Source organism: Chelonia mydas, chromosome 3 (genome assembly GCF_015237465.2).
Source record: "Chelonia mydas isolate rCheMyd1 chromosome 3, rCheMyd1.pri.v2, whole genome shotgun sequence".
In the NCBI taxonomy this organism is placed as follows: Eukaryota; Metazoa; Chordata; order Testudines; family Cheloniidae; genus Chelonia; species Chelonia mydas.
This window is the reverse complement of record NC_057851.1, coordinates 188,830,599-188,856,623: the sequence shown is the minus strand read 5'-3', so window position 1 is coordinate 188,856,623 and position 26,025 is coordinate 188,830,599. Positions and strand designations below refer to the sequence as shown.

Below are 26,025 nucleotides of genomic sequence, written 5' to 3'. Positions count from 1 at the left end.
CACTGAAGTCTTTGCATAGGTCCAATATTGCCTGAAACCTGGCCTGCAGTAAAACCTGGCCTGCAGTAAAGACACTCTTGCTTTGGTTGAGTTGAGAACAGTTCCTATTAATTTGATTTGCTGTACAGGGAGAAGAAATGACACACCCTTGTTGATCAAGAGGCCCAGTGAGGAACAGATGGACTGGAGCTTCTCAATGGCTACTATTACCTGCTGTCTGGACCAACCTTAATCTAATGAATTGTCCAGATATGGGTACTCCTGGACCCTGGCCATCCTGAGATGTGCCACAGCCACTGTCTTGCACTTCTTGAAGACTTTGAGGGACTGAGGACAGGTCAAAGGAGAGGACTGTAGTCTGATAATGAATATCTGCTACAACAAATCTTAAGAAGCTCCTGTGGCTCTGGTGAATTGGCCACATGGAAATAGGCATCTTTTAAGGTCAAGGGAAGCAAGCCAGTCACTGGGGTCTAGGGATGGGATAACAGATGCTAGCATTACCACATGAAACTTCATCTTCTTTACGTATCTGTTGATGTTTCGCAGGCCTCGTTTGGACTGTGGAAGGAGAAAATAATGGGAACAGAATCTATTCCCCCAACTCCTTTGTTACCCCTAATTGTAACAGAGACTGACCTTCTTGAATTAGTACAGTATTGTGAGAATGGTCCCTGAAAAGGGTGGGGAAGAGGGTGGAGGGGGGAATGGGGTAAATTGCTGAGTATATCCCAGTTGAACCGTGCTTAGAACCTATCAATCTGTTGTAATGTGGGTCCCAGAAACCTGTGGGACTACCTTCTGCCAAAGGGAGGGGAATTTAGAGTGAGCGGTTCACTGGCCTCGATTAAGGAGTCAAATAGACTTAGATGTTATGGATTTTTTGGAGGTAGCAGAAGATGGCAGGAAGAGATCTGATCCTCTGAGACTTATAGCATCTCCTGGACTGAACCAGATGCCTTATCAGGCAGAATGGGTACCTTTGCTGGACCTGCGGGCAGAATTGCTTTCTCTTAGGGCCTGGAGTACAAATGGCCAAAAGACATGAGGGTTACCCAAGAATCCTTAAGAGAATGCAAAGCTTCATCTGCCTTCTCAGGAAGTAAATCTGGGCCCTCAAAGGGCAAGTCCTCAATTGTCTGTTGGACTTCAATATCAGATGACTACAGCCAAGAAGCACGATGCATAGTGACTACTGTTGCTGTCACCTGAGCTGCTGAATCTGCCTCATGCAATGCAGCCTGTAAAGATGATCTTGCTTCCAGACTTTCACTTACAAGAGCTCTGAACTCCTCCTTAGCATCATCTGGCCTCTTCTCTACAAATTTCAACATCAGGATGCTGCCAAGTCTGGTGGTGCCTTCTGAGGCAGAGTTGAGTCACAATCCCCATGTAGCAAGTGGCTGGATTCCAGATGGGGGATACAAAGCTGCTTCCATCAGGATATCTCAAAGTCAAACTTCCCTCAGTTCCTTAGTCATGGTCTTAAACCCCTTAGTGACAGGGGTCCTTCTCCCAAACACTTTAAAGAGCAAGAGTGAGAATCTCTGACAGGCATAGACTTGTTATAGCCAGAACAGCGCTTAAATCCCAGAGATTTAGGCAAGCTCTGATACCGAGTTAAACGCTTGAAGAAAAATAAGAAAAAAACCAAGAATTTTTCATAAACGAGTACCACTGACTAAGACTATAACTACAACTACACTACTTACAATACAAAACTCGAGAAAAAGTATTTCTAAAGAGAGAACAGGAAAGAGCGTGAGACGCTCACACACACATTCTGACTACCGACCAAGGGGGGTGAAAAGGAAGTGAGGGGGATTAGGACAGCCCTGCCCCTTTATACCCTTGAGCATGTGGAGGGTGCATGAGCCACCCCAATGGGTACCCGTAAGGGAAAAAGTTTTCTGTCTTCAGTGAAAAGGCATCTAAAGTGGAATGGGCATATGCAAGCACTCAGAAAAGAACTATGATTCTGTATTTCTGGTTTAAATAATTTTTTTTGTTGTAGTTGCACCTAGGAGCCCCTGTCACAGGCCAGGTTTCTATTATGTTAGTCACTGTATGAGGGGACATCAAATTAATTTGGAACATAAGCAATTTTGATATTAAAGTGAGCAATATCCTTCAAAATGAGAGAAGCTGGTGAAGAAGGGGTATTGCCTAGAGACCTTAATGTACAGTACACGTGCTGAGTGACTTACCGAGTTTAAACTGAAGTACTCCTAAAGGTCCTTTGTCAAACTGAATTAACAGAAGGTCATGAACATCCATGCTGTTGTCCCTGTCAGACGCAGTGTGAGGAACTGCCCATTGTATCTGGGTGAGGCTGCAAGACACATCAAACCGTTTACTGAATTGCAAAGTTGCTTTAGGTGAGCAGTCTTCTGCCAAAAGCTGTATTTTAATTGGGGACAGTGCCATGTCAAAAAGCTGCAGCTCCCCTTGAGAGCTGCCAACCACAAATATGGCTCCACTGGGGTGGCAGTTTATTAAAGCAGGCAACAGTTCTGCCTGGGCTAACCGAGTCACTCTCTGGTGGGCTTCATACAGAACTATTGAAGAATCTTCACAGCCCAGGAGCAGCTTGTCTTCTGCAATGTTCCTGCAACAACAGATGGCCTTGGATCTTAGTGGTATTCTGGTGACTGCCATGCACTGAATTTTGTTCCTAACCCACTCATAGATGCAGCTGTCAGCCATGGGCTCTTTGTCTGCGCTGATGGAGTGCTCCACTGTGTGAACCTGGCAAGGCTGAGTAGTGCTAAAGCTAGCATCAAGTGGATCCCATTCTGTACGGATGTAACTCAGAACCTGAAAAAAAATCCAGAATATTTTGAGTCATTTATAACAATTCGTTCCTATTTTTACCGTTTTCAAAATATACTCCTCCATGTATATTCTGCAAGACAAATCCATCAATTATATTTAATGAAATGCTAACAGTTTAGAATATAAAAGCCATACCATATTCTCACAGCTCAATAAACTAAACAAATTATCATATGTTACAAATAGATTTTTAAACCTTTTATTTATTTTTAAAGGGTAATCTGTTTGGCAAAAATATAACACAACACAGCCTGAACATTATTTGTCTACACAGAGAGCTTAAGAGGTTAGCAGAACAGAAGACACAAGAGAAGACAGCCCCTGTAACAGTCTCATTCCTAGAAGAAAACAAGGAAAGGAGCTGCTGACTGAAAGCCAAGAATAGCTGATTATTCACTTTAAAAAAAATCAACAACTTAATAAAATTACACAGTGTATCAAGAGCAAAATGTTTGTGATTGTTTGCTCTGGGATGTGGCAAGAGCAAATGCTGTGTGGGCACTGTTGGTTGTACAGCAGTGGTAGAAACAATATGTATCAAAAACCTGGGATAGTGAATGCAAGATGAGGAGAGGTTCATGAATGAAACCTAGCTGGTTTAGATTCAGAGTAAATGACTGTATGAAAACAGAGAAGCAGGACTAGCTGTAAAAATTGCAGGTTGAATAAACTAGAGGCAGAGCACAAAAACAGGATGATACAAAGACAACAGATGGGTAATTGTAAGAACTAGGGGTACGGGAAGACAGGAAGTACTTGTAACGGGATGAAAAAAATAATGTCCAAGAGCTACTGGGTGTGTACTTAAGCAGAGAAGCTATGGGGAAAAATAGGCAGTAGATAAATAACTAGCCTACTTTATAAATAGCTATTTCTCTTAAAGAGAGAGAGCCAATAGATTAGCAAAAGCGTTCACCTAGGAGAAAAAGAAGGATGAGCTTGTTTGTCCTGGTTTATGCTGAAATAAACACTAATAGGAAGTCTCCACCAAACTCTTCCCTCAGTTACACCCATGCAACACCTTAGACTATATTCCAATGCTGCTGACCTGCCAATAATTTTGGAGGTCCTAAAGGCAGAAATGTCAGGAAAACTTATTTTTTTAGGTCAGGCAGCATGCAAATAGCTGTTAAAAAGATGGATAATAAACCTGATTAGTTGACTGAGCAGATCATTAACCTGGAGGGAAAAAAAAAAAGAAAAAAAAAAAAAGGAACACCGTGTTTCAGTCAGAACTCAAAATATAGAAATATAAAAAGTTGAAACTTAATTCAAAGTAAAAAGAAAAGGAGTCCTTACAGACTAACAAATTTATCTGAGCATCAGCTTTCGTTGGCTAAAGCCCACGTCATCAAATGCATGCAGTACAAAATTATGCTCAGATAAATTTGTTAGTCTCTAAGGTGCCACATGTCCTCCTCTTTCTTTTTGCTGATACAGACTAACACGGCTACCACTCTGAAATCTAGCAGTCAGTGCACCTGGTTTTGATTTCTGTTTATTTCAGTTGAGTTACTGGGATTAGCCCCAGTGTAACTGAGATCTGAAACTGACCCATTGAGAATATAATGACAAGGTAAACCAAGGGCAACAAAGCTAAAGACCAACAATATACAGATACCAGGGGCATGTATTGCTGAACTGGAGTTATATATGACATTGAGTATACGTAGAATATTATTAGCATAAAGGAGGTACATTTTAATACTTTATACTATGTCAGTTATATGCAATACAACAACTGTGTTTACCAAATGGATAGGCAAAATAAAACAAGAGGTGTGAGTTTTGATATTATGCCTGCAAAGAGAAATACTCTATAAACACCACAGATGTTTTGGATAGAAGATCAGTAAAGGCTAATGAAGTGATTTTGGATGTTGCAACAGAGAAACTAGATAATGTTTTCATTAGAATCCTGTAAACGTGTAGGAAATTGCCTGAAAAAAAAATAAAAGAAAATATTTGAGAAACAGTCAGAGAAATTGATTCTGGTTACTTCCATACCGGGTAAAAAGGCAAGAGTGGCAAGTGTGATTAAGCATGGACCTCCTCAAAGATATTATTGCAGTGGAGACAGAGGGAATAGAGACAATGGAATATGCTTAGATTTTCAAAATGTATTTGATGAGAAGTCATCTCAGTGATGCAACAGAAATCACATTTGACCTAAATTGGAGTAAAGGAAATACAAGAACTCTAAAACTGTGACTAAGGAATTATCTTCTGTCCAGCTCTGTGAGCAAAGGCTGGAACAGCCTAAATAGCACCCAGTAGATCCTTAGGAAGCAAGAGATATTTGCTCCCAGGAATCCAGGGGCTATGAAAAAGGAAGCGGGCTGGAGTTTTCTGTGATACCTGATGGTATATGCAAAATGGATAGTTTATATATCTACTTCATGCCTCCCTCAGGTTCAAAGGGGTCTTTTGAACTAGCACATTCAAAAGGGACAGGAGATGAAAAGACAAGAGACATCACTTTCCATTCAATATTGAGCAAGGGGACTCGATCCTGCTCCCATTCCAGTCAATCGGAAAACTCCCTTGATTTTAATGATGCTAAATCAAACCTAAAAAATGCACATAAAATGGAGTATGGTATACAGAGTGTATGTTGTATAAGCTATATTTGATTAGAAGTCACCGAGTAATAATGGATGCTTATACCTATATGTCAAAGTGACCGAAATGAAATATGCAAGCTCTGGTGGGGAGATCTTCACCAATACAGAGGAGGCATGACTAAACGCAGGTAAATAGTGGGCAAACTTATTGGTGAGTATTTTTGAGTTGCTATGTTTGCACCACATTTGCTGTTACTTTTCTTGAACATTTTTCTTGAACAAATGAAGATTTGTTTGTGGGAAGGTTTGTGGGAAAGGTACACTTTCCTCCAAGTCCCCATGTTTTGTTCCTGAGCTGAACTGTCAGAACATGTATTAATGGCATGCAATATTTGTACTTTGGGGCTACCTAGAAAGGTGGTGAGGGAAAAGAAGGTGAAGGCTCCAGGTTATTTTTTTCCAAAACAATTACCTCAGTCATTACATATTAATGTGACTGACGACACATTATAAAATGAAAAAGGTTTATACCAAGGTGCCAGCCTTGCTCTGAGACTTCCAGGGCCATTTATGCAAAAAATCAGGGAGGTTGCTTGGAGCAGCATCAAGTGCCAAAAGTGCAAAGCCAAACACAGATGGGAGCTCTGGAGTAGTGCCATGAATGCTTGTGGTACACTTCAGAGGGACTTCTGTGGATGTGAGTAAAAACAACAGTGGTACTAGCTGAAGAAACACATAGCAACATCAATAGCCATGACCAGGTCTGACAATGATATGGAACGTACCCTCACTCCTGCGCAAGCAATTCTGAAACCATTTTGCGTGGAGTTTTTTTGCGTATTTGGCTCACTTTGTCAGTAGAGTTTAGGGTGCTAGATTCACTGCCCAAACCACGGGCTGCTCTAACTGCTTCATGTAGAAATTTCTCTCCCGGTACATCAGGAGGTCACGGGGTGCTGGAGGTGACGGGGTGCTGGAGTGGAGTAGCTAGATGGGCTGAAAGAGGCGTTAGGTGGGGTTGGGAGAGCAGAGATGGGGCTCAAAGGAGCTGCTTGCTGAGCTGGGGAAGTGGAGATGCGGGGATGGAAGGGGGTCTGGTTGGGGAAAGGGAAGGTAGCTGCCTGGTATTGGCCAGGCTCAGGAACAGAAGGCACCAATATCAGGTGCAGGTGGCGCTGGGGTGTGTGGAGAGTACTTACTGGTACCGCAGGCAGGTGCTTGGAGTGTCACAGACTTGGAGAAGCCCATGTGGCCCATATGCTACTGCTGGCCACACTGGAGGAGAAGGCCAGGGGACCAGTGTGTCGTCCCTGCCAGACACTGCTGGCGTTCTTTGCCTGGCCCTCTGCTTCCTGCAGCAGTGACACAGCTGCCATGTGTTTGAGCCCCTGGCCTAGAATCAGCTCCGCCTGCCATGGGACCTCAAAACGTGACCGAGGACCCACCCTGGCTGACAAAATGGTACACCCCGTGTGATATGCATATAGCCTGGCTGCGGGCGCCACTGCATGGGGCTCTGGTGACGGAGAATAATGCCTCCCACAGCCACAGCACTGTGCTCATCTGACCTGAGGGTTGAGTGACACAAAACACACTTAATCCTACCAGTTTTTAAATGTAATTGCAAAATTAATCGGGAGGATTATGGAAAATTAGGGAGGCTGGTACCTCCGTTTATGGATAACCATGAGGAAAGCAATGATCTGATATATTAAGATCTCTGCATTTTGAAGGGGTGTTGATCTAAGGGCTTGTCTACATGGTGCTGCAATGCGCATCATGGGGATGTGATTTCTAAAACCAGGTTGACAAGCCCCAAGCTTTACAATTTCCTAAAGCTAAAACACAGATAATAATTCGTCCTTAAGTAGTCTTATTGTCCTGTTTTGTTTCAGCCATTATAGGCCAAATCTGTTAAGGTATCAGAAGAGCTCTTTCAAATGGCTCTATTTAGATTCTGATTGTTCACTTGACTATTTAAAGCTCTCCAGGCCCTTAGTATTCTCTTCCTTCTCATCAGGGGCTTGATCCCGAGCCCACCGACATCAACAGAAAGAGAGTACAGATTAAACTTTGGAAGTACATTAAGGGGATGCAAGGGAAAATGGTGTCCTCTGAGTTCCAACATGGATGCCAAGAACTCTCAGAGAGCAAAATGTTATGGCATGTGCAACCTACATGCTTTTGTCTTCTAATGAACAAGGGAGATAAATGGAAGGAGGAATGTGAAATTTAGGTGACAAGGAAACAACCCAACAATTTTACCCTTTTTTAAGCTCCCTATTAGACTGCCTCTCCTCCCATCCCCAGAGCAGGCATCTAACCTAGACTCCACATCTAATCATTTATGCCGACTAAATGTGAAGTATTAGTGGCTACAGTGCAGTGGTCTATCGGAATGGGAAGTTAGGAGCTAGAGTTCTCTCAGGTGCTCAAGGGAAGTAGGCAGGGCAGCTGCACATAATTTACAGAAACAAGGCAGGAATTAGGGAAGGAGAACAGGGTAGTACCTTCTTTACATAGATAGATCTAAGTTTTCAGCCCCCATCTTAGGATAGCTTTGGCCACAGTTCCAGAGTTCATACAATACAGGTTGTGACTCCAAAGGGAGATTTCTGAAGGTAATTTTCATGAAGTAGAACCAATTATATTCTGTAAGGAACTACTCCTTTTTAGTTTTGTAACCACTGCACCACAAATTGTAGTAAATGTATTTTAAAATGTTTTGCATTGTAATTTATGTATGTGTTCCCTATTAAAGCAGCTGTCATGCACCAGTGTTGCATATTTCCATTCTTTTTCCATGACAGTGGCCTATGCTCTGCATTAGCTAATCAGCAGAATGAAAGCTATTGTATGCTCTACCCTCTAAAATCCAAACTCAAAAACCATAACATTCGAAGTTAAGGAATTAAATCTTTTCATCTTTGTAACTGAAGCACCTGAGCTATGTTAGTTTTCTCTTATTCTGATGTTTGAAAGAAAATAATAAACCTTATTTAGGCAGTAGCACCCTCCTCTGTGCAAACTTTTACACAGTGAAATAATTGCAGCCTTTTGCATAGCATACTGGGAAAGGATAAAGCCCACATACTGAATGAATTAAGAGTTTTAAACAGTAGATTCTAAGCAGAAAATTGGCTTACCAAGCAGATAAAAAAGAAAACAAAGGAAACAGAGAAATAAGCTCTCTGTGACTGAATTGTCTGTCTTTTAGATGAGAAAATGTTTGATTTACTTTATGCATGTTAGAAAACTGCTAGTTTAATTTCACACCATGAGATTCCAAACAGCAACAAACACTTTAATTAGAAATGTTGAGTGGGAAGTGTGATGCACTCTAGGGTAAAATGTCCTAGACAACATAAGGAAGAAAAAATAAACCTCTTTTTGAACTCATTTTAAATAAGAACTCAAGACTCCAACTACAGACTGCTTATTTGCTGCATTGTATTGACAGTTTCATAGACAGTCTCATTCATCTACATCTCCACCTAACATTTATTCTTATTTTCTTTTAAATTTATCACCATCATCTTTGTTCTATATTTATTCATTGAACTTTTAACCAAACGTGACATCAAAAATTTTACATTCTCTGCTTCATGGCTACGCTAGGTGTTGCAACTATTCAGTCACATAGAGCGTACCTTTCTTTCTGAATACTGTAATTGTTAAAGGATATATCTCACTCATAAAAGCTCAACTATGTTTATTTCACAAGTTTGAGAGAAAATAACTCAGAAGCACTAACTACTAAGGACAGTCGCTGGGGGAGAAAGAAATGTAATATTCTCTCATAGACAAATTATTTTTTCCATAGGAATGAAGAGTAATTTCAATTATTCTAAAAAAGGGCAACTGCAGTGAAAATAAACATGGTAAGACAAATGCCTGAAAGTATCACAGCATCTGATCATTGGCACCATTATCACTTAATTTATATTTGCAGAATAAAGTCTGTGTTGTTGTTTTCACCATGTTTCTCACAAAACATTTAATCCAAGGATGATTTTATGTTAGATCTTATCGATTCATAAGAAAATAGTTTTAAATGATTTCTTGAAGATACACTCCTCTGTTTATTTTTAAAAGCAAAACAGCAGCATCAGCTCCACAGGAGAACAACTTAAATAGCATTTTTGACCATGCACACTGTTACCAATAAAAAGAGTAGAATAAATATATTTGTATATGGACTCGTTAAAAAGAAAAACACCTTCATATTTCTCTTTTGGGGGCTGGTCCCCACCAAATCCTACACAATTTAACACATCCAAATGGTTCCTGTATTAAAAACAGTAAAGTAATCAAAGATTTTGTACAGCAAACTGTTATTAAAAACCTTACATAAATATAGTACATCTTAAACTGCATTCTCCAGTAAACAAAATTGCAATCTATCATTCCGGGAGTTTTTGGGGTTTTTTTTTACTGTGTACTATCTGACTTAAAATATTTAAAGTACTGCTTGGTTATTATAGGTTTTAATTTGTTCCTATTTCCCCTCACAAGACTCTGTGAAAGCATCTGCTCCTGTTTTTAAAGGGATGTTATCTACGTTTTAGTCTCAGACTTAATACATGTAAAAAAACCCTCCATATAACATAATTCACAAGGTCCCCTTTATACTGGATGTTACATTTTTTTAAATCTATTTTTCCTCATTAAAAGAAAGCATTGCTAGGATCCAGAGCAACCCCACTGTATGTGCAATGTGCATCTCCCCAATGCATGTGGACAACATTATGAAACCACATCTTGGGGAGAGGTTTGGCCTCATCAGTCTTGAGGAAAGATATGAATACGGAGAGACCGGGAGCCTGTTCTGTTTGGATTAGGAGGGCCATTATAGGGGGCATCGGGAAGAAGATATGGAAAGGTGAGAAAACCAAAGGGGATGGAAAAGCTGGCATCATTGGAGGAGCAAGGAGGTAAGTGAGGTCACAGTAAGATCTGCAATAGTAGTCAGGTGAAGGTATGAAGTGAAAGTTACGTAGGATAAGAGTGGACAATGAGAGTTTAAACATGGTACAGTACCTGATCATATGACTGTTTTCTGATTGTTACTAGCATTTAATTATGGGGGAGCCAGGGCAGAGATTCAAAAAGAAGAATGATGTGGTCTGATCAACAGGCATGGAACATCATTTTAGAAACTGCATTCTGGATGGACTGGGGTGAGAGGAGGCCACAAAGGAAGAGATTGTAAGAAGCTGACCAAGGAGTGGACAAGCTTTTTATCCGTTGGGACAGAAAGAATGGGTCACATATTTTGATAAGTTGTGGAGAAAGCAGCACCAGGATTTGACAACAGTGTGGATGTGTGGGAAGAAGGAAAGGGAAGAGTCAAAGATGACCACTAATGGTGGGATGCTAACTGAAAGAAATGTGGCTAGAAAGCACCTAGCTATGACAGTCTAGATACTCTGGTACTTAAATACCACAGTGATAGAAATCAGACCTTAGAAATAATATAGACAAACTGTATCAACTACATTTTCTTCTTCCATAACATTTCCTATATACAGAAAATGTCAAGGGAAAAATTCACAAGGATCACTGGTTATCAAGGCAATAATTGTAGGACACTAGAACTCTGATACATCTCCAGTATAAAGGAATAGATACTATTGCTTACACAAGTGGACTATGGCGAAAAGGTCATGCGTAGGCTTTAGTTAATTAAATCCATTTGAGAATATTTGAATCAAATTTCTTATGTAAGGTGAAAATTTTAAAATGAAGCTGGCTGCTGCGTACAGCAGAGAAAGATGCCCTGTTCTGACCAATAGACTGCATTTCCTTCATAACTAGGAACAGACCCCAAGAGAACTGAGTCCCAGTTCAGTGTCTTGTCCATTACCAATTACAGCAGTTTAAGGAGCAAACACTCAGCCAGCAACTAAAAACAAAGGCCAAGTAAATGTAGCACTGATGAAAGGTGTTGATCATACTACATACTTCTGATTGTTACTAGTGTTTAATTAAAGATATCTGAAGAGTTTTTAAAGGGATTTAATCAAAGTGCTTCCTCAATAAGGGATTTACATATATCCTGAGGCTAGAAATAGGACTGAGATATGTGAATATTTGGCCCAGATTTTTACTTCTTGTTGTGTGTTAGTATATAAATTCATATTCTACTTCAGATAAGATTAAGAGGACAGATCCTATCATTCTAAATAAGCATTATACTCATTACCTAGCATCTCCTGACTTGCACCTCCCATCACTGCGTTGGCTTAAACTTTTTCAAACATTCTTGTATCCTTGTGCTACCCTCCCCTACCCCCGACTGAACTACTAAACTCTTGGGCTAATTGGAAGACCATATTCAGATTTTATTATTAGGAATTTTGTACCTCCGCTTCTCTCACCAGAGGTAAAAAAGGTTGGCTGCATGATTTTAACACAACCAGTTTACAAAGCAAATGCATTAGTGTTTGTTATTATTTTTGAGTGCATTCCTGTGCTCTTAATATTATTTTAAAATGTTATAAAAATAATAGCATCTCAAACAATGTAAAACTCTGACTTTTGAGCATTCAGGCGGCCCCCACAGGATTTTCTATAGGCTAGCTGTCCTACCCTGTATTTTCTATAAAGTGGTAATGCTATAACATGCTCTTATATTCATTTAATTTCCTTATTCAATTGCACTTAGATTCCAATTTTGAAGTGCAAATAAAAATAAATAATGTTAATACATTAATAATGTTAAGTTATTTGTCATGAATTGGAGAACTGCTGCTTTTATAACGGCTGGCATGTTTCAACCCCAGGTATAAACTTGAGTTGATTGTTCTTATTTGTTAGCAAATCTGAAAATTAAGTAATAAGATACAGTTCAGAACTTTACCTCTAGTCTCCCATGTGCATAGCCTAATAACAATAAGTTGGCTCTGTCCCTCTCACTGGAAATAGGAGACCAAGGCCATGCTCCGTCATTAGTCAGTGACCACCAGCAAATGACCATATCTTGGATACAATTTATTGACAGGTGACGTTTTATCCTTCTACTTGCTGGTCCAGGTATATCAATATAAGCAATCTGATGGAGAAAAAATGCAGGAAATATTTAAAGTTATAAAAACAACATATTGGGAGCATTTACTGCAAGTAAATATATACACACAGAGGACAATGTGTGTATATGTATTCATATACGCTACATCTAAATGTAAGAAATCTCTGTCCAGACAGAAAGACACATGCTCACCCACAATTTTATCTATGGGGAAGGGATTGGAAAGGAGAAGGATGTGAGTTAAGCAGGAATTTACTGCAATGACTCCAATCAATACCAAAATGTACAGTCATGGTTACTTGACAGCATCGACCTACACAGGATTTAAACCCAGCCATATTAAATGACAAGTTCTGTGATGCTGACCAAGGAGTGAAGGCAACTGTTTAAGACACATCATCAAACATTAAAGACAGCTCACAATGTTTAAAAGAGAATGTTTATTTTCCCCCTAAATTAAGGAATCCAGCCACAAATACCCACTTGGTAACAGACTATATACTTTTCTGCATAATGTGGATGAGCTACAGCATCATGCGTAAAGTTTATGCAGCTCTTGAGAATTGTGCCTCTATTTCTCAGGAAGGATTTGTGGAATTTATTATTCAAACTATGTTATTTTGGAGCATGGTTATTTGAAAACATGAGCAGTGCACCATCTGGGTGACACATGCCAAGGAAATATAGATTGCACCGCATTTCTGCTTAAGGAATTAATGGAAGGTTGATAGCTAGGGGAAAAAAAAAAAACTATCTTGCCATTGCTGGTCAGCAATAATCGAACCACTTTCTGGGGATTAAGCGCATGGCTAAGCCTACTGGACCAGACACTAGCAAAGGGCAGGGGGTCTTCTTATCAGAGAAATGCTTCTGGAGCCAGTCTCACTACATGACAGATTGCTTTCATATTCCTGTCTGCAAAGCAACAAAGGATGGCAGTAATGCGATAATGCCAGAGTGCAATGGGTGTTAAGAACCCGTTGCATTTATGTATTGTATTTAGTAAATAATCAGGCTCATCCAAATTGTGATCTCACCACTCAACCAAGGCCATTAAAATCAAGGTTAATGCTTTAATAATCCTTTGCTGTTTTTTATATGGTCAAAAAGAACCCTTTTCTATTTGCATGGTCATAATATTATTGACCTCTTCATCCCCTGAATACACATCAAAAGGAACTGAAATCAAAGTAATTACCAATGTTGTTCCCTCATAGTAAACATTTATCACCTTGTACTCTCTCCTCAGTGTTGAGTAAATTGAAATGGACTAAAAAACCACAGAAGGGAAAACTTATAAAGGGTCAATGGTTCCAGTACATTTATCCTGCACTTTTATTTGCCCAAATTCTGTCAGTTTAAAAGTATAAATATATGACATACATGTAAAGTTTATCCAAGGAATGCTAACTTAACCACTTAGCTTTTATTTTGTTATTCAAAAACACACTGAAGCCATACTTAGACGAGAAATAAAAATACTTTATGGCTAACAAGCACAAATGCAGTCCCAGATATTAATTACAGTGCTGTACTGTAATTTTACCAATCATGTATCAGTTAAAAACAATGATGATATTAGTTTTTTTTAAAAAAATCTTATATATATATCAGATGACACCTTCAACACTGACAGTCCTCTTGAGAATAGGGAATTGGTAGTAGTTGGTCTTATGTTTTGCCAGTCTCCAAGACTACATAGTGCTGTTGATTCACATAATAGCTCCAATTATCTTTATTCAAAGTGTCATTGTCTCGATGGTACCAAAGATGCTACTTCTCAAAAAGGAAAAAGATGCAGACAATGATGGATTCACGTGGGTATACACTGTATACAAATCAAATTTCCAGCTAACTACCAAACATCTGTACAGTTAATACTTCATCAGAAAGTTTGAGTACATTCCAAAGATAAACAGTAAACTCCAAAGCCAAGTCTGCCCATCCTGCTAGTCAAAGACATGCAGAAGAAAAGCAAAACGATTTTTCTGCCTCCAAGCATTAAGGCTAAAAATAAACAACTATCCATAAAACTGAGAAGTAAATAAGCCCGACTGACTCACGATTACTTACAATACTGCCTAGAAGTGCCAATCAAGACTGGACACCATTATGTCAGGCACTAAACAAAGACGTAGTACAATACGGTCCCTGTACCAAAGAGCTTACAATTTAAAAAGAGACCAGAACTATCCTCCTTTTACAAATAAGAACATGAGAATGTAAGAATGGCCACACTGGATAAGATCAATGGTCCATCTAGCCCAGTATCTTGTCTTCTGACAGTGGCCAATGCCAGATTCTTCAAAGGGAATGAACAGAACAGGAAAATCAAGTGATTCATTCTCTGTCATTCAGTATCGTCATCTGGCAGTTAGTGGCTTAGGGACACCGAGAGCATGGGGTTGCATCCCTGACCATCTTAGATAATAGCCATTGATGGACCTATCCTCCATGAATTTATCTAGGTCTTTTTTGAACCTTGTTATAGTCTTGGCTTCACAACATCCTCTGGCAAGGAGTTCCACAGGTTGACTGTGCACTGTGTGAAGAAGTACTTCCTTTTGTTTGTTTTAAACTTGCTGCCTATTAATTTCACTGGGTGAGCCCTGGTTCTTGTGTTACGTGAAGGGCTAAATAACACTTCTTTATTCACTTTCTCCATACCATTCATGATTTTACAGACCTCGATCATATCCCCCCTCAGTCATCTCTTTTGCAAGCTGAACAGTCCCAGTCTTTTTAATCTCTTCTCACATGGAAGCTGTTCTGTTACCCTTAATCATTTTTATTTCCCTTCTCTGTATCTTTTCCAATTCTAATACATCTCTTTTGAGATGGCACAACGGGGAGACACAGAAAGATTTAGTGAATTGTCCAAGGTCACACAGGGAGTCTGTGGCAGAGACAAGGACTGAACCGAGAACTTCTGGGTCCTAGTCCTACGCTTTAACCAAATCTTCTTACATTGGTTTCCTCTGCCCTTCTGACAAAGCACCCAGCCCCTGTGAATAAGGTCAGTGCCCAGGAACTGGTTTAGAAAAGAAGGCAACACTGTTATAGTGCCCCAGACTTCCCATTGAGGAGTATCTTTGATTCTTATCATTGTTGATGACAATTCTACTGCTTGTCTGTGTCTGTGATCTAGACATTGTACATTGGTTTGACCAAGGTAGTGCAGTTCTGAATATCTGTACTTTACAGGGGCAGCAGGTTCGTATAATTTATGGTGGTGCCCAGAACAGGTCCAAGTCCCGCCCCCACACCGCACCTGCCTAAGGCTCTGGGAGGAGTTTGGGTGCGGAAGAGGGTTTGGGGTGCAGGCTCTGGGAGCGAATTTGGGTGTGGGAGGGGTGCAGGCTCTGGGAGGATGTTTGGGTGCAGGAGGGGTACAGGCTCTGGGATGGAGTTTGGGTGCTGGGGAATGGGTTCTGGGCTGGGACAGGGGGTTAGGGTGCAGGAGGGGGTTTGGGGTATAGGGCTGGGCCAGGGATGAGGAGTTTGGGGTGCAGCAGGCAGGCTGCCCTGGAGCTGGGGGCCAGAGAGGAGGACTCCCCCAGCCCTCTCCCCGCCAGCAGCAGTGAGCTCCGGGGGAGGGGGGGCCCTCCCGAGGGGGGGCCCTCCCGGCACCCCCGGCAGGATAGTCACCCAAGCCCCCCTTCCTTCCCCCCCCAGGCTGCTGCTCAGGAGATCCAGCCAGGATAACCCCTCCTCGGAGTCGACTCAGCATCGCCTGCCAGGGTGGGGAAGGGGGCTGCCATGCGCCTCCTCCCTCCGCGGGTGCAGCAGCCACCTCAGCCTGCCCCCAGTGCCACTCCGTAAGTTGTAGCCAGCAGCAGCAGCAGGAGCAGCCGGCGAGGGAGTGCAGTGCGGAGCTGTAGGGGGCAGCTGCCAGCTGCCCAGGGCAGGCAGGGACGCTCAGGGGAGGAGTGCAGGGGCAGCAGGCAGGGCCAGGGGAGACACCCAGCCCCGAACATTGGTGGAGCTGGGCCCTGAATTTTCAGGAGCCCGGGCATCATGGGTCCATATAACTCACCGCCCCTGTTACTTTACTACAGAAAGCTGAAATAAGAGTCTTGCAATGATGAATAATACTTTGTGGTGGCTCACACTGCTGCAGTTTAAAGAAAATTAAAATTATATTTTGCTGCCTAACTAGTAAGCCTGACACAAAAGAGCATGCCATTAAAAATGCTAATGCCTTTTTTTTTGGTCTGGCCAAAACATAATCCATAGTCATTCCCATTGATTTCTAGAGCAGAAATGGCTCTCAACCTTTCCAGATTACTGTACTCCGTTCAGGACCCTGATTTGTCTTGCGTGCCCCAAGTTGTACCTGCAATTAAAAACTACTTGCTTACAAAATCAGACACAAAAATACAAATGTCAGAGCTCACCATTACTGAAAAATTGCTTACTTTCTCATTCCGTCTGTGTGAAATTTTAGTGTGTACTGACTTCACTAGTGCTTTATGTAACCTGTTGTAAAACTAGGTAAAAATCTAGATGTTTGATGTACCCCCTGGAAGACCTCTGTGTACTCCCAGGAGTACGTGTATCCCTGGTTGAGAACCACTGATCTAGAGAAAGCAATGTTAGTATCATACATTGAAGTCTTCCAGAAGCTCAGCTGTGTCAGCAAACCACAAAACTCAACAACCCTATTAAGGAACACAGAGGGTATGTCTGGTTTCCTAGCACAGTAAGTAAACCTATAGATTAGGTTTTCCTTCTTCCCTAAGAAAACAGTCACCACAGTTAGGTCCAGAAACATGTTTAGTAGTATCCAGAAGAAAACTGTGATATATAAGGATAAAGCAAACATAGGAGACATAGCCCTTACCAGGAAACGATCATGGTAAGCATGAGCTCATTACAGTTTCTCAAAGTTTAGGAGCATAGAGATCACCAATCTTGCTTCTAAAGTAGCAACCTTAACAAATACCTATGGGCAAGGCACAAGTGTGCATCATTTTAAAGTAAACTATGTATCAGCTCAATTCCTAGTGAACAGTGAACTGTCTCAAATCCATGTTACAGAGGTTGGCTCAATCTCGCAAACACAAGTCACTGCTGAAAAGAGGCCTTGAGCTGAAACAGCCTGGAAAATGTATTACTCACCCTAGCAGAAAGTATTCCTACCTTGCAAGTTAAAATGTGTATGACAAAACTTAAATTAAACACATCCTTGAAAAAGCCTGATACCTAGATGCAAATGTTCATATACAAGGAAACAAATTACCTGGAGGTGATCAGGAGGAAAATACTAGCTAGCATAAGGTTGTTTCCCTTAATATTTATCCAGGTTGTAATATGTGTAAACTCCCCTCCTCTTGCTTACTACATATCTTTCTAGCCTCTAGCCTCTATTCTTGCAGTGAATTAGAAACTTCGACCTTTCTGTTTGAAGCTAATGGCCTTCAAAGAGAACCTGGAGGATTATTATCATTGTTTATATTGCACTAGTGCCTACAGGTCCCAGCTGAGGTCAAGGCCCCATTGTACTAAAAGCCAAAGAGGTTACAATCCAAAGAGACAAAAGCCAGGAGAAAGGGAGTATCACAATCCTCATTTTATAGCTGGGGAACTGAGTTACAGAGAGATTAAGCCACTTGCCCAAGGGAACTGTACTTATATCTCCCAAGTCCTAGTCCAGTGCTTTACCCATAAAGCCACCCTTTCTCCCGTATGCCTAGGAAATGAGCATTGTAACTAGAGGAAGAATTACGGCTTCTACGAACAATTGTAACACAGCAGCAGCAGATTCATGTGGCTATGATGTATCCATGGTGGTATACAGAAGGGATTTCCATTTTGAACGGTCCCTTGCAAGTCTTCTTCCTTTGACAAGAGTCAGTCTGGGAGGATTTACAGTTCTTAAATCCCTCAGAATTGCATCTTCAAACCTCATTCATGGTTGGCCTCATGCTCTGCTTCCTTCAACCTCAGCTCTATAAACCTTCTGTAAGAGAATACCTTCTTCTGTATGTTGGACATGATCCCACCATTGCAGTCATCTTGTCCTCAGCTGGTGCAAGACTGCAACTTGCCGGGATCATCTAAGTGTCTCCTCATTTGTGACAAAAATAAAATCAACCTAACTTTTGACACTGACAACTGTTTTGTTTCCTCTCCTCAGCTGTTTTTAAACAGCCATGGTTCTGCTCCATACAATCGTGTTGCCATCACTACTGCACTGAATACTCAGATCTTAGTTTTAGACATCCTGCCACCCAATCAGAGGCCTTTGAAGATGCTGAAATGTGTCTAATGTGATCCAACATGCAGCTCCTCCAGATACAGAAGTGCCTGCTGTCAACCGATTACTCAAACAGATAAAACTATTCACCCATTCAATGCCATTGTCCTCTACTTGTCATGCCAGCAGGTCATTAGCTTCCATTTTATAGGAGGCATGGATAGCTTTGGTTTTATCACCCTGCCGTTTTTTGCAGCTCTTCCAGCATTAGCTGTAGTTGGCCCGTAGTCTCTCCAATATCATCCACATACTCAAGGTCTTCTACAGATGAATAATTAAATGTCACACCTCCTACTTGGGCCTCAATCAGCTTTGTAGCAATCTTTAAACTAAATAACTGTAACAATCTTACAGTAAATATATGAAAAATTGGACCCCTATTGGCACAGCAATTTTTTTTTTAAAAAAAAGTAATAAAATACCATTCCATTTAGATATTTTCTGACTTTGCAACAAAAATTCAATCAAAGAATTTTGATTAGAATGGCAGGTAAAGAGCTATGTCAAAGACCAGCATTTTACTGTGCAATACTCTACCCGTCAGTAGTAGTGGTCCATAACATAAAGTGACTAGGGTATTTATAGACATCATTGACAGCTATACCTTAAAATCCAAGGATGAGAGTTTTTCCAGTCTTTTGTTTACATCAGGAGAACCTGTCTTCTTTGTAAACTGAATGAAGCAGAGTTTGTTTTGCTCCCAAAATGACAAGATGATGAAACTGTCTGTAAGAACAGCTGAAAAACAAATAAAAATTGTCACCACTGTAATACCTACTACCAATAACAAAACAAATTACTGAGCTCTCCACTGAGACACTGCAAAAAGCAATTTTTTCAAGACCATGTCTTAAATATTACATTGAAGCCTGTGTAATCTCCTAAAAGACATCAATGTGTCATCTTGCCAGGATCTTCTTGGAAATGAGAAATAAAGCTTAGGGAGTACTCAGATTAAATAAAACTGAATAAATTATCTTATACTTATCACTCTAATCAGACATATGTTTTATTCCCACCCCACCCCATCCTCATCTTGGTACCTTCCTCAGTCCCTTGCCCAAAGCAACTCCCATTGCTATTTTGGGATCGTGGTTTTGTACAACATTGTTTGCATTTGGGCTGGTCAAATGCAAATCATTATTTGAGCTGGATTTGGTAATTTTACATCACCCGTCAAGAATAAACAATAAGTGATGTAGCAGCAGTAAGATTCCAGATACTACCACAGCAGTCAAGAATGTTATTCCTTATAACATTTTTGCTATGGGAAAAAATGAACCAGTTGAATGCTTTACACATGACATTCTTCCTCTGTGCTCTTGATCTAAACCACATACATGTCTAAGAGTGGACGTACTCCCTTGAAGTCTGGAAAATGTCTATGGAATCACAACTGTGTTACCATATAGTATAAACAGAAATATTTAAATGTAAAATTAATTAACTAGCACTACAAACAGAGAAAACACAGGTGAACAAAGAAAATGAGCGATACAACACTGCTAACAATTTAGGGTTTCCCCCAAACATTGCACTGCTCTCTGAACTGTGAACACCTGTAAGAGAATGTCTGAGTGTTCAGACAGCCAACTGATAGTTAGTATCAGATGACTGAAAATTCCTCTTTGGACGGAACCATGACTATAGTCAAAATAGTAACATTTATTTTCAAGAATTAAATGCAGAAACCTATACGAAACAGACACCATCAGGTAAAAAAAATTAAATAAATTACCTGGTTAAAAAATTCAATTTAAAAATGCCTTGCATTTGTGACTAAGACCCTAGATTCTTAAATATATAAGAATTTTATAACATACTTTTCATAATTGATATTGATAGCTTACTCTTGCATTACATGCCACTTGAACAAAGAAAGTAAACTAGTCAGCTTTGCTTTTGTTTGCAGTCTGTTTGCAGCTGCACTTTCAGATTGTAAGGTATTAGCACAATTCTGCAACATTTGGTATGCAAATGACAAAGGAAAATGTTTGGATTTAAACAAACTGTGATCACTGATATTTAAAATTTCATAAAAACAACTCTGTTAATACTAAGTTTTGAAACAAAACTTTGGGCCTAAACTATCTGACATTGTCCCTTTGATGCTACAGCTGAGATTTTAACACGCACAAGAAAATTTAAAGTTATAGACATGGCCTCTTTGTATATATGCAATTGCATACATTGTATTACTAGAAATAAACTTTAACATATATTTATACTACACTAGAGATAGGCCTACATCAAACCTCAGAACACTCCTGAAATTAGGGTCTAAAGACAGACTAGGGATCGGGGACCCATGAGCAGGTGGGAATGGTGAATAGAGAAAGTTAGCTCTTCAATCTCTGCAAAGCTCTGGTTGCCTGGGTATTGGCTGAAGGGGCGGGGAACAGGAAAGGTGACTCTTATTGTTTAGACTGGCAGCACAGCTGGGTCATTCAGAGCCACCTGGTGATAGCTAGGGTGCAAAGCTAAATTACAGGATTGGGTGTGGGAAAAGATTTCAAGAGAGGGTTGGGAGGAAAAGGAGGGGTATAAGATATTATCAGAGGGATTGCCGTCCATTCATAATTCTTCTTTCCTGAATCAGGCATACATTCAGGACATTCAGTTGTCATCGATACCTGTAAAACTGGAGTATCTGCTTAGATGAGCACACCCAGGAAAAGGCCTACTTCCTGCACCAGATTAGGCCTAAAACAACGGTCAACTCTGGTTATACCATTGCCCACAGAGCCCCTTAAAGAGACTTGGAATGCTGCTGTACAGGGTCATAATGCCCCAGCAAGCTTTTGAATATTAGGTAGGGTATCGGGCTATGAATCCAGCACATGCCTGTCATGAGACCACAACAGAATTTAGGAATTTTGAAATGTCAAGAGACATGGATGATAGTTATGACAATCCTGCCTGTTCTGAGAGTTGTGTGGCTTTGATTTATATAAATGGGGTCTTTTTCCATACCAAGCTTTTCTTTATTTAGCTAACTCTATTCTATGTTATAACAAAATATAATAAACTAAACTAACAACAAATAAGTGTCTCTCCTTCACAGTTGCAGCCACAAATTTGTACATATTCCACAGATCAAAACTATATTTAATAAAATATTAAGGTTGAATGACTAAACACTCAGAAGTCAGGAAATATTAAAGTTAAGGTTATATATGCAACCTTAGTTCTGCCCCTTGTGGATGCATGTTAAAATCTATAATTTTACGATGGCATGCTACTTCTCAAGTCATATAATATAATGATCATAAAAGTTACACACATTTGTGACATCTTGGTAATATTTCCTATTTTTTTTCTACATATATCATTGTTAAAATGGATTGATAGCTTTGGATTTAGACTCCTTATATATTAAATACCATTGAGCAATGAGAAATTATTTTAATAAGTTTGTTAGAACCCACATACTAGTTTATTTTCAATCATCAGCAGAGGCTTCCTTAAGTGCAGGAAGTTAAGAGAAGGAAGTTAACTATGAAGCTACTTATTTGTGAATTTAGGTGGCCTTGTATGGCAGCAGATTTCCATACTCTTTGTTGTTTATTTAGGCCCTGATCCTGCAATCTGATTCATGCAGATGGACCCCAGTGGCCAGGCAAACTTTCACTGACTTCAATGGGGTTCTGTACGGGTGTGTCTGTCACTTTGGGTCAGGTTGGAAGATCAGGGCCTAAATCTGTAGCATGTTAAGTGAATTTCTTGGGCTTTAATCTGACATTGCATAAACTGATTCAAATTTGGCAACAGATCTTTTCTCACCCCCAGGTATACTTGTCTGTCCTCAGAATGTATGATTGGACATTTCTGTTGTAAATAAGTTAGCTCCACATGCATGTGCAGCATATCCATTCTTTGCTGCACATTTTATGATAGCAAAAACAAACAAACCCCAAACCAAATATAAAACAGACTCTAAAAGCCTCACAATTAGGGCAAATTAAACCCAATGTCTTCCGGACAAATTTCTTCTCTATACTGTTTTGCAAACTTTCAACTCCTGTTGTCTGGGCAATAGAGATCTCCAAAAAGTTCACAAAAATTTACTTTTTAAAATAGAAAAGACTTTTCTCTCTCTCTCTCTCATTGAGTAAAAATAGTTCAGCCATTTTTTAAAACAAACTTTAACAAATATTTCACTTTCAGACCTGGGCATTTTTAAACTGAAAGTTGAAAATTTCAGAAAGTGATGAGCAAGTAAAAACAAAGGATGGAATGGAGACTGTTATGTAACCCTAACTATGGCAGTACAGTTTTGATTGTTACAATTTTCTTGAGAGGTATGACAGTTAAGTCTAATCATTTTTAAAAATTAATAAATTTTAAGTAATTTTTAATTTTAAAAAAGCTCTGGAAAAAGGATAAAAGCCAGGGAATTCTAAATGACAGTCACAGCACCTAAGTCCCTTTGTGGATCTGGGCCTGTAACTCCAAACATCAAAAGAAGCTCTTGTGCACTCAGATGTAGGCTCATATATAAACTTGGACTTAAGCTTTCTTTGAGTATTCAGAATAAAATTCACATCTGCTCAGGCTCAAACTGAAATTGCATATTCTTAGTCATTCAGATGCCAGGATACTAATGTTTGATTACAGTTGTCAGTGGAGGTTTGCAGCAGAACATTAACAAAATAAAAATAAGGAAGACTTTCATATTACAAAGCTCTTGAAAACTGACATATTTCATATACACTGGATTTTTAAATAAACACATCTCATTGAAATAGCAGTCATTAATAATGAGAAATATTGATTTCCTTGGAGCTGGCAATCTAGAAATGCAGCCAGTACAGCTCAATATGTGCATTGCTATCCTGCCATTTTTTATAACTGAGCATTTTGTATATGTAAAAATCCTGGGTAATTAATTATTTCATTATTATCTGCTTCTGTCACTTTTCCCTGTATCTGAAGTAAGCATGCAAACAACTGCATGTGCTATTGTTTAAAATGTGTAAGAAAATGAATTTTAGAAAATCCATTCAATATTTGACAAGACTGATAACTTTGATGTTAAGTATTATTCCCAAACTGTTCTTGGTCCTGAGGGTTCTAACTATGGCATTACATGCAATTACTTGTTGTGTTTGCAAGTCCCCAGTGGCAATAATTAGTCTACCTGTTGACATACTATTTCTCCTGCTCTATTGTTAATGTAGGCAATTGATTTGCACATGGGTGTAATTACCATCACTGATGGTGTCGGAGATGAGCTTCCCTGCCAGGGTCCTGTCAATCACCACTTTCTCCAGCTGTGGCCCAGAAAGGCTTAGGGACACCAGTACACCTGAACGAAAGAGGAGCTAAATCCAAGAAGCCAGAAAATAAGACATCAGGAAACAATAATCAAGAAACTCGAATGTTCCAAAGTACATACTAACATTCCTCTCTGGCATATGGTAATCTAATTTACAAAATAACAAGAAATCTTTTATCTTGCCCAACAAAATATATTATATGCACTATGAAAGCTTTATCAACGAAAAAGAGAAACAGAATGAAAAAGCAAAAGAGAAATGTACTGCGACTATAAATTACATGTGTACAATAACTATTTACGTTGATCACTTCAAAACTATGGGCCAAAAATCTCCATTATGTTGCATGGATTATACTGAATTCAGATGCTGAAAATTGTGATTGAAATCCTGCCCTGTATGGATAAAGAGGCCAGTCTTATCAGCAAGTGTATTTTTAAGTACCAAAGACACATTATGTTGCATTTTTTCCCTGCTGTATTTCATCCCTCAGACAAAACACAGTTAAAGCTGTAGTATGCTTTATGTAACATTTTCGTGTATACAGACATTTTAAAAACTAAAGCCAAGATTTTCAGAAGTGTTTAGTGATTTTTGGATGCCTTAGTTCTTGGGTGCTCAACTTGACACACACGAAAGGGATCTGATATTCAGAGGCGGGTGCACAGCACATTAGTGTACTATCTTTTCTTATGTGTTTGTACAGCACTTAGCAAATTTGGGTCTTTGGGTGCTACCGCTATATAAATATTTAATAATTATAAAGAATACCGTCATATCCTCAGTCATCAGATGCTCTAAAAGTTGCACCTGAACTTTAATTACACCTCAGTTGCACACAGACATTTAAAACTTTCTTCCATCCCTATTATCTTTGATCATTCATGTGCTTTTAAATGTACATTATGGTGTCTAGATACCCCAGTGATGGGCACCTAATGAATTCATACACTAATAATGTTGTCTGGCATGAGGTCTCAGAGGTCTCGCAATAAAGGAGGAACTTAAAGCCTAAATACAGGCAGGAGAGTGTCTCAGGCACATTTCGGAGTTAATCAAACATCTCTATTAAAGTCACCTCTATTAAGCGGCACAGACTGGACTGCAGACTTTCTGATGCCATAGCGTGGCATAAAGGGTGCTGCTTGGTGAGAGGGACAAGTGAAGCTTTGTTTTTGCCTAACTAAATCACAAAAAGCAGTAAGATTTTGAATTAAATCCACCATTGCAAAGTAATGCAGAATAAAGACTGAAGACCTCCGCTCCACTACTGTGCCAGGGTACTGCAACATAAGCAGTAGGTAACATCACTATTATGATAAAAAAAAATATTTTTTGGAATATCTTGACAAAAAGGGGCTGAGCTAAGGGTAATCTGGGTCTCTTTGCCCACATGTGGACTAACTGGTTGCCAAAATGTCGGTGTTTGGTTTTTTTACAGCACCCTTAATGTGTATATGTCTGTGAAGAAAATTGAAGAAAATCAGCAATGTGAGTTTGATCCCCAGGTGTACCACAAGTGCACCTGGGAAGAGTGCTCTGTGCACCTGGGAAGATGGTATTTAATTGGCATTATGTACTGTACTGGGATATATGGGCCCAAAGAGTCAGAGGTGTTAATATGACCAGGGCCGGCTCTACCGTTTTTGCCGCCCCAAGCAGCCAAAAAAACTGTCGCCGCCAAATTGTCACCACGGACGGCAGAAGAGAGAAACTCCCGCCGAATTGCCACTGTGGATGGCAAAAGGGAGAAACTGCCGTCGAACTGCCGCCATGGACGGCAGAAGAGAGAAACTCCCGACGAATTGCCACCGTGGACGGCAAAAGGGAGAAACCGCCGCCGAATTGCTGCCGCGGACGGCAGAAAAGAGAAGCTGCCAGTGAATTGCCACCTTGGCCGGCGGAACGGAGAAGCTGCCGCCGATTTGCCGCCACGGCAGAAACACTGCCACCCCTTTCTGACTGCTGCCCCAAGCACCTGCTTGGAATGCTGGTGCCTGGAGCCAGCCCTGAATGTGACTCTGTCACTGTCAAACATTAAACAGTTGTAAACAGTAT

The 26,025-nt window shown here is 40.1% G+C and overlaps 1 protein-coding gene across 4 annotated transcripts in view; it reads right to left on the bottom strand.

Moving 5' to 3' along the window:
- The window catches only part of LOC102938329 (WD repeat containing planar cell polarity effector), a 255,151-nt gene that overhangs the window by 122,571 nt on the left and 106,555 nt on the right, over nt 1-26,025 (bottom strand). For all 4 annotated transcript variants that reach the window (XM_007062889.4, XM_043543984.1, XM_043543985.1 and 1 more), the window contains exons 7-10: nt 23,898-24,012; nt 19,293-19,426; nt 12,262-12,453; nt 2,208-2,817 (exon numbers count right to left, since the gene is read on the bottom strand). In XM_007062889.4, coding sequence (XP_007062951.3) covers nt 2,208-2,817; nt 12,262-12,453; nt 19,293-19,426; nt 23,898-24,012 — 1,051 coding nt within the window. The remainder of the gene's footprint in view (nt 1-2,207; nt 2,818-12,261; nt 12,454-19,292; nt 19,427-23,897; nt 24,013-26,025) is intronic.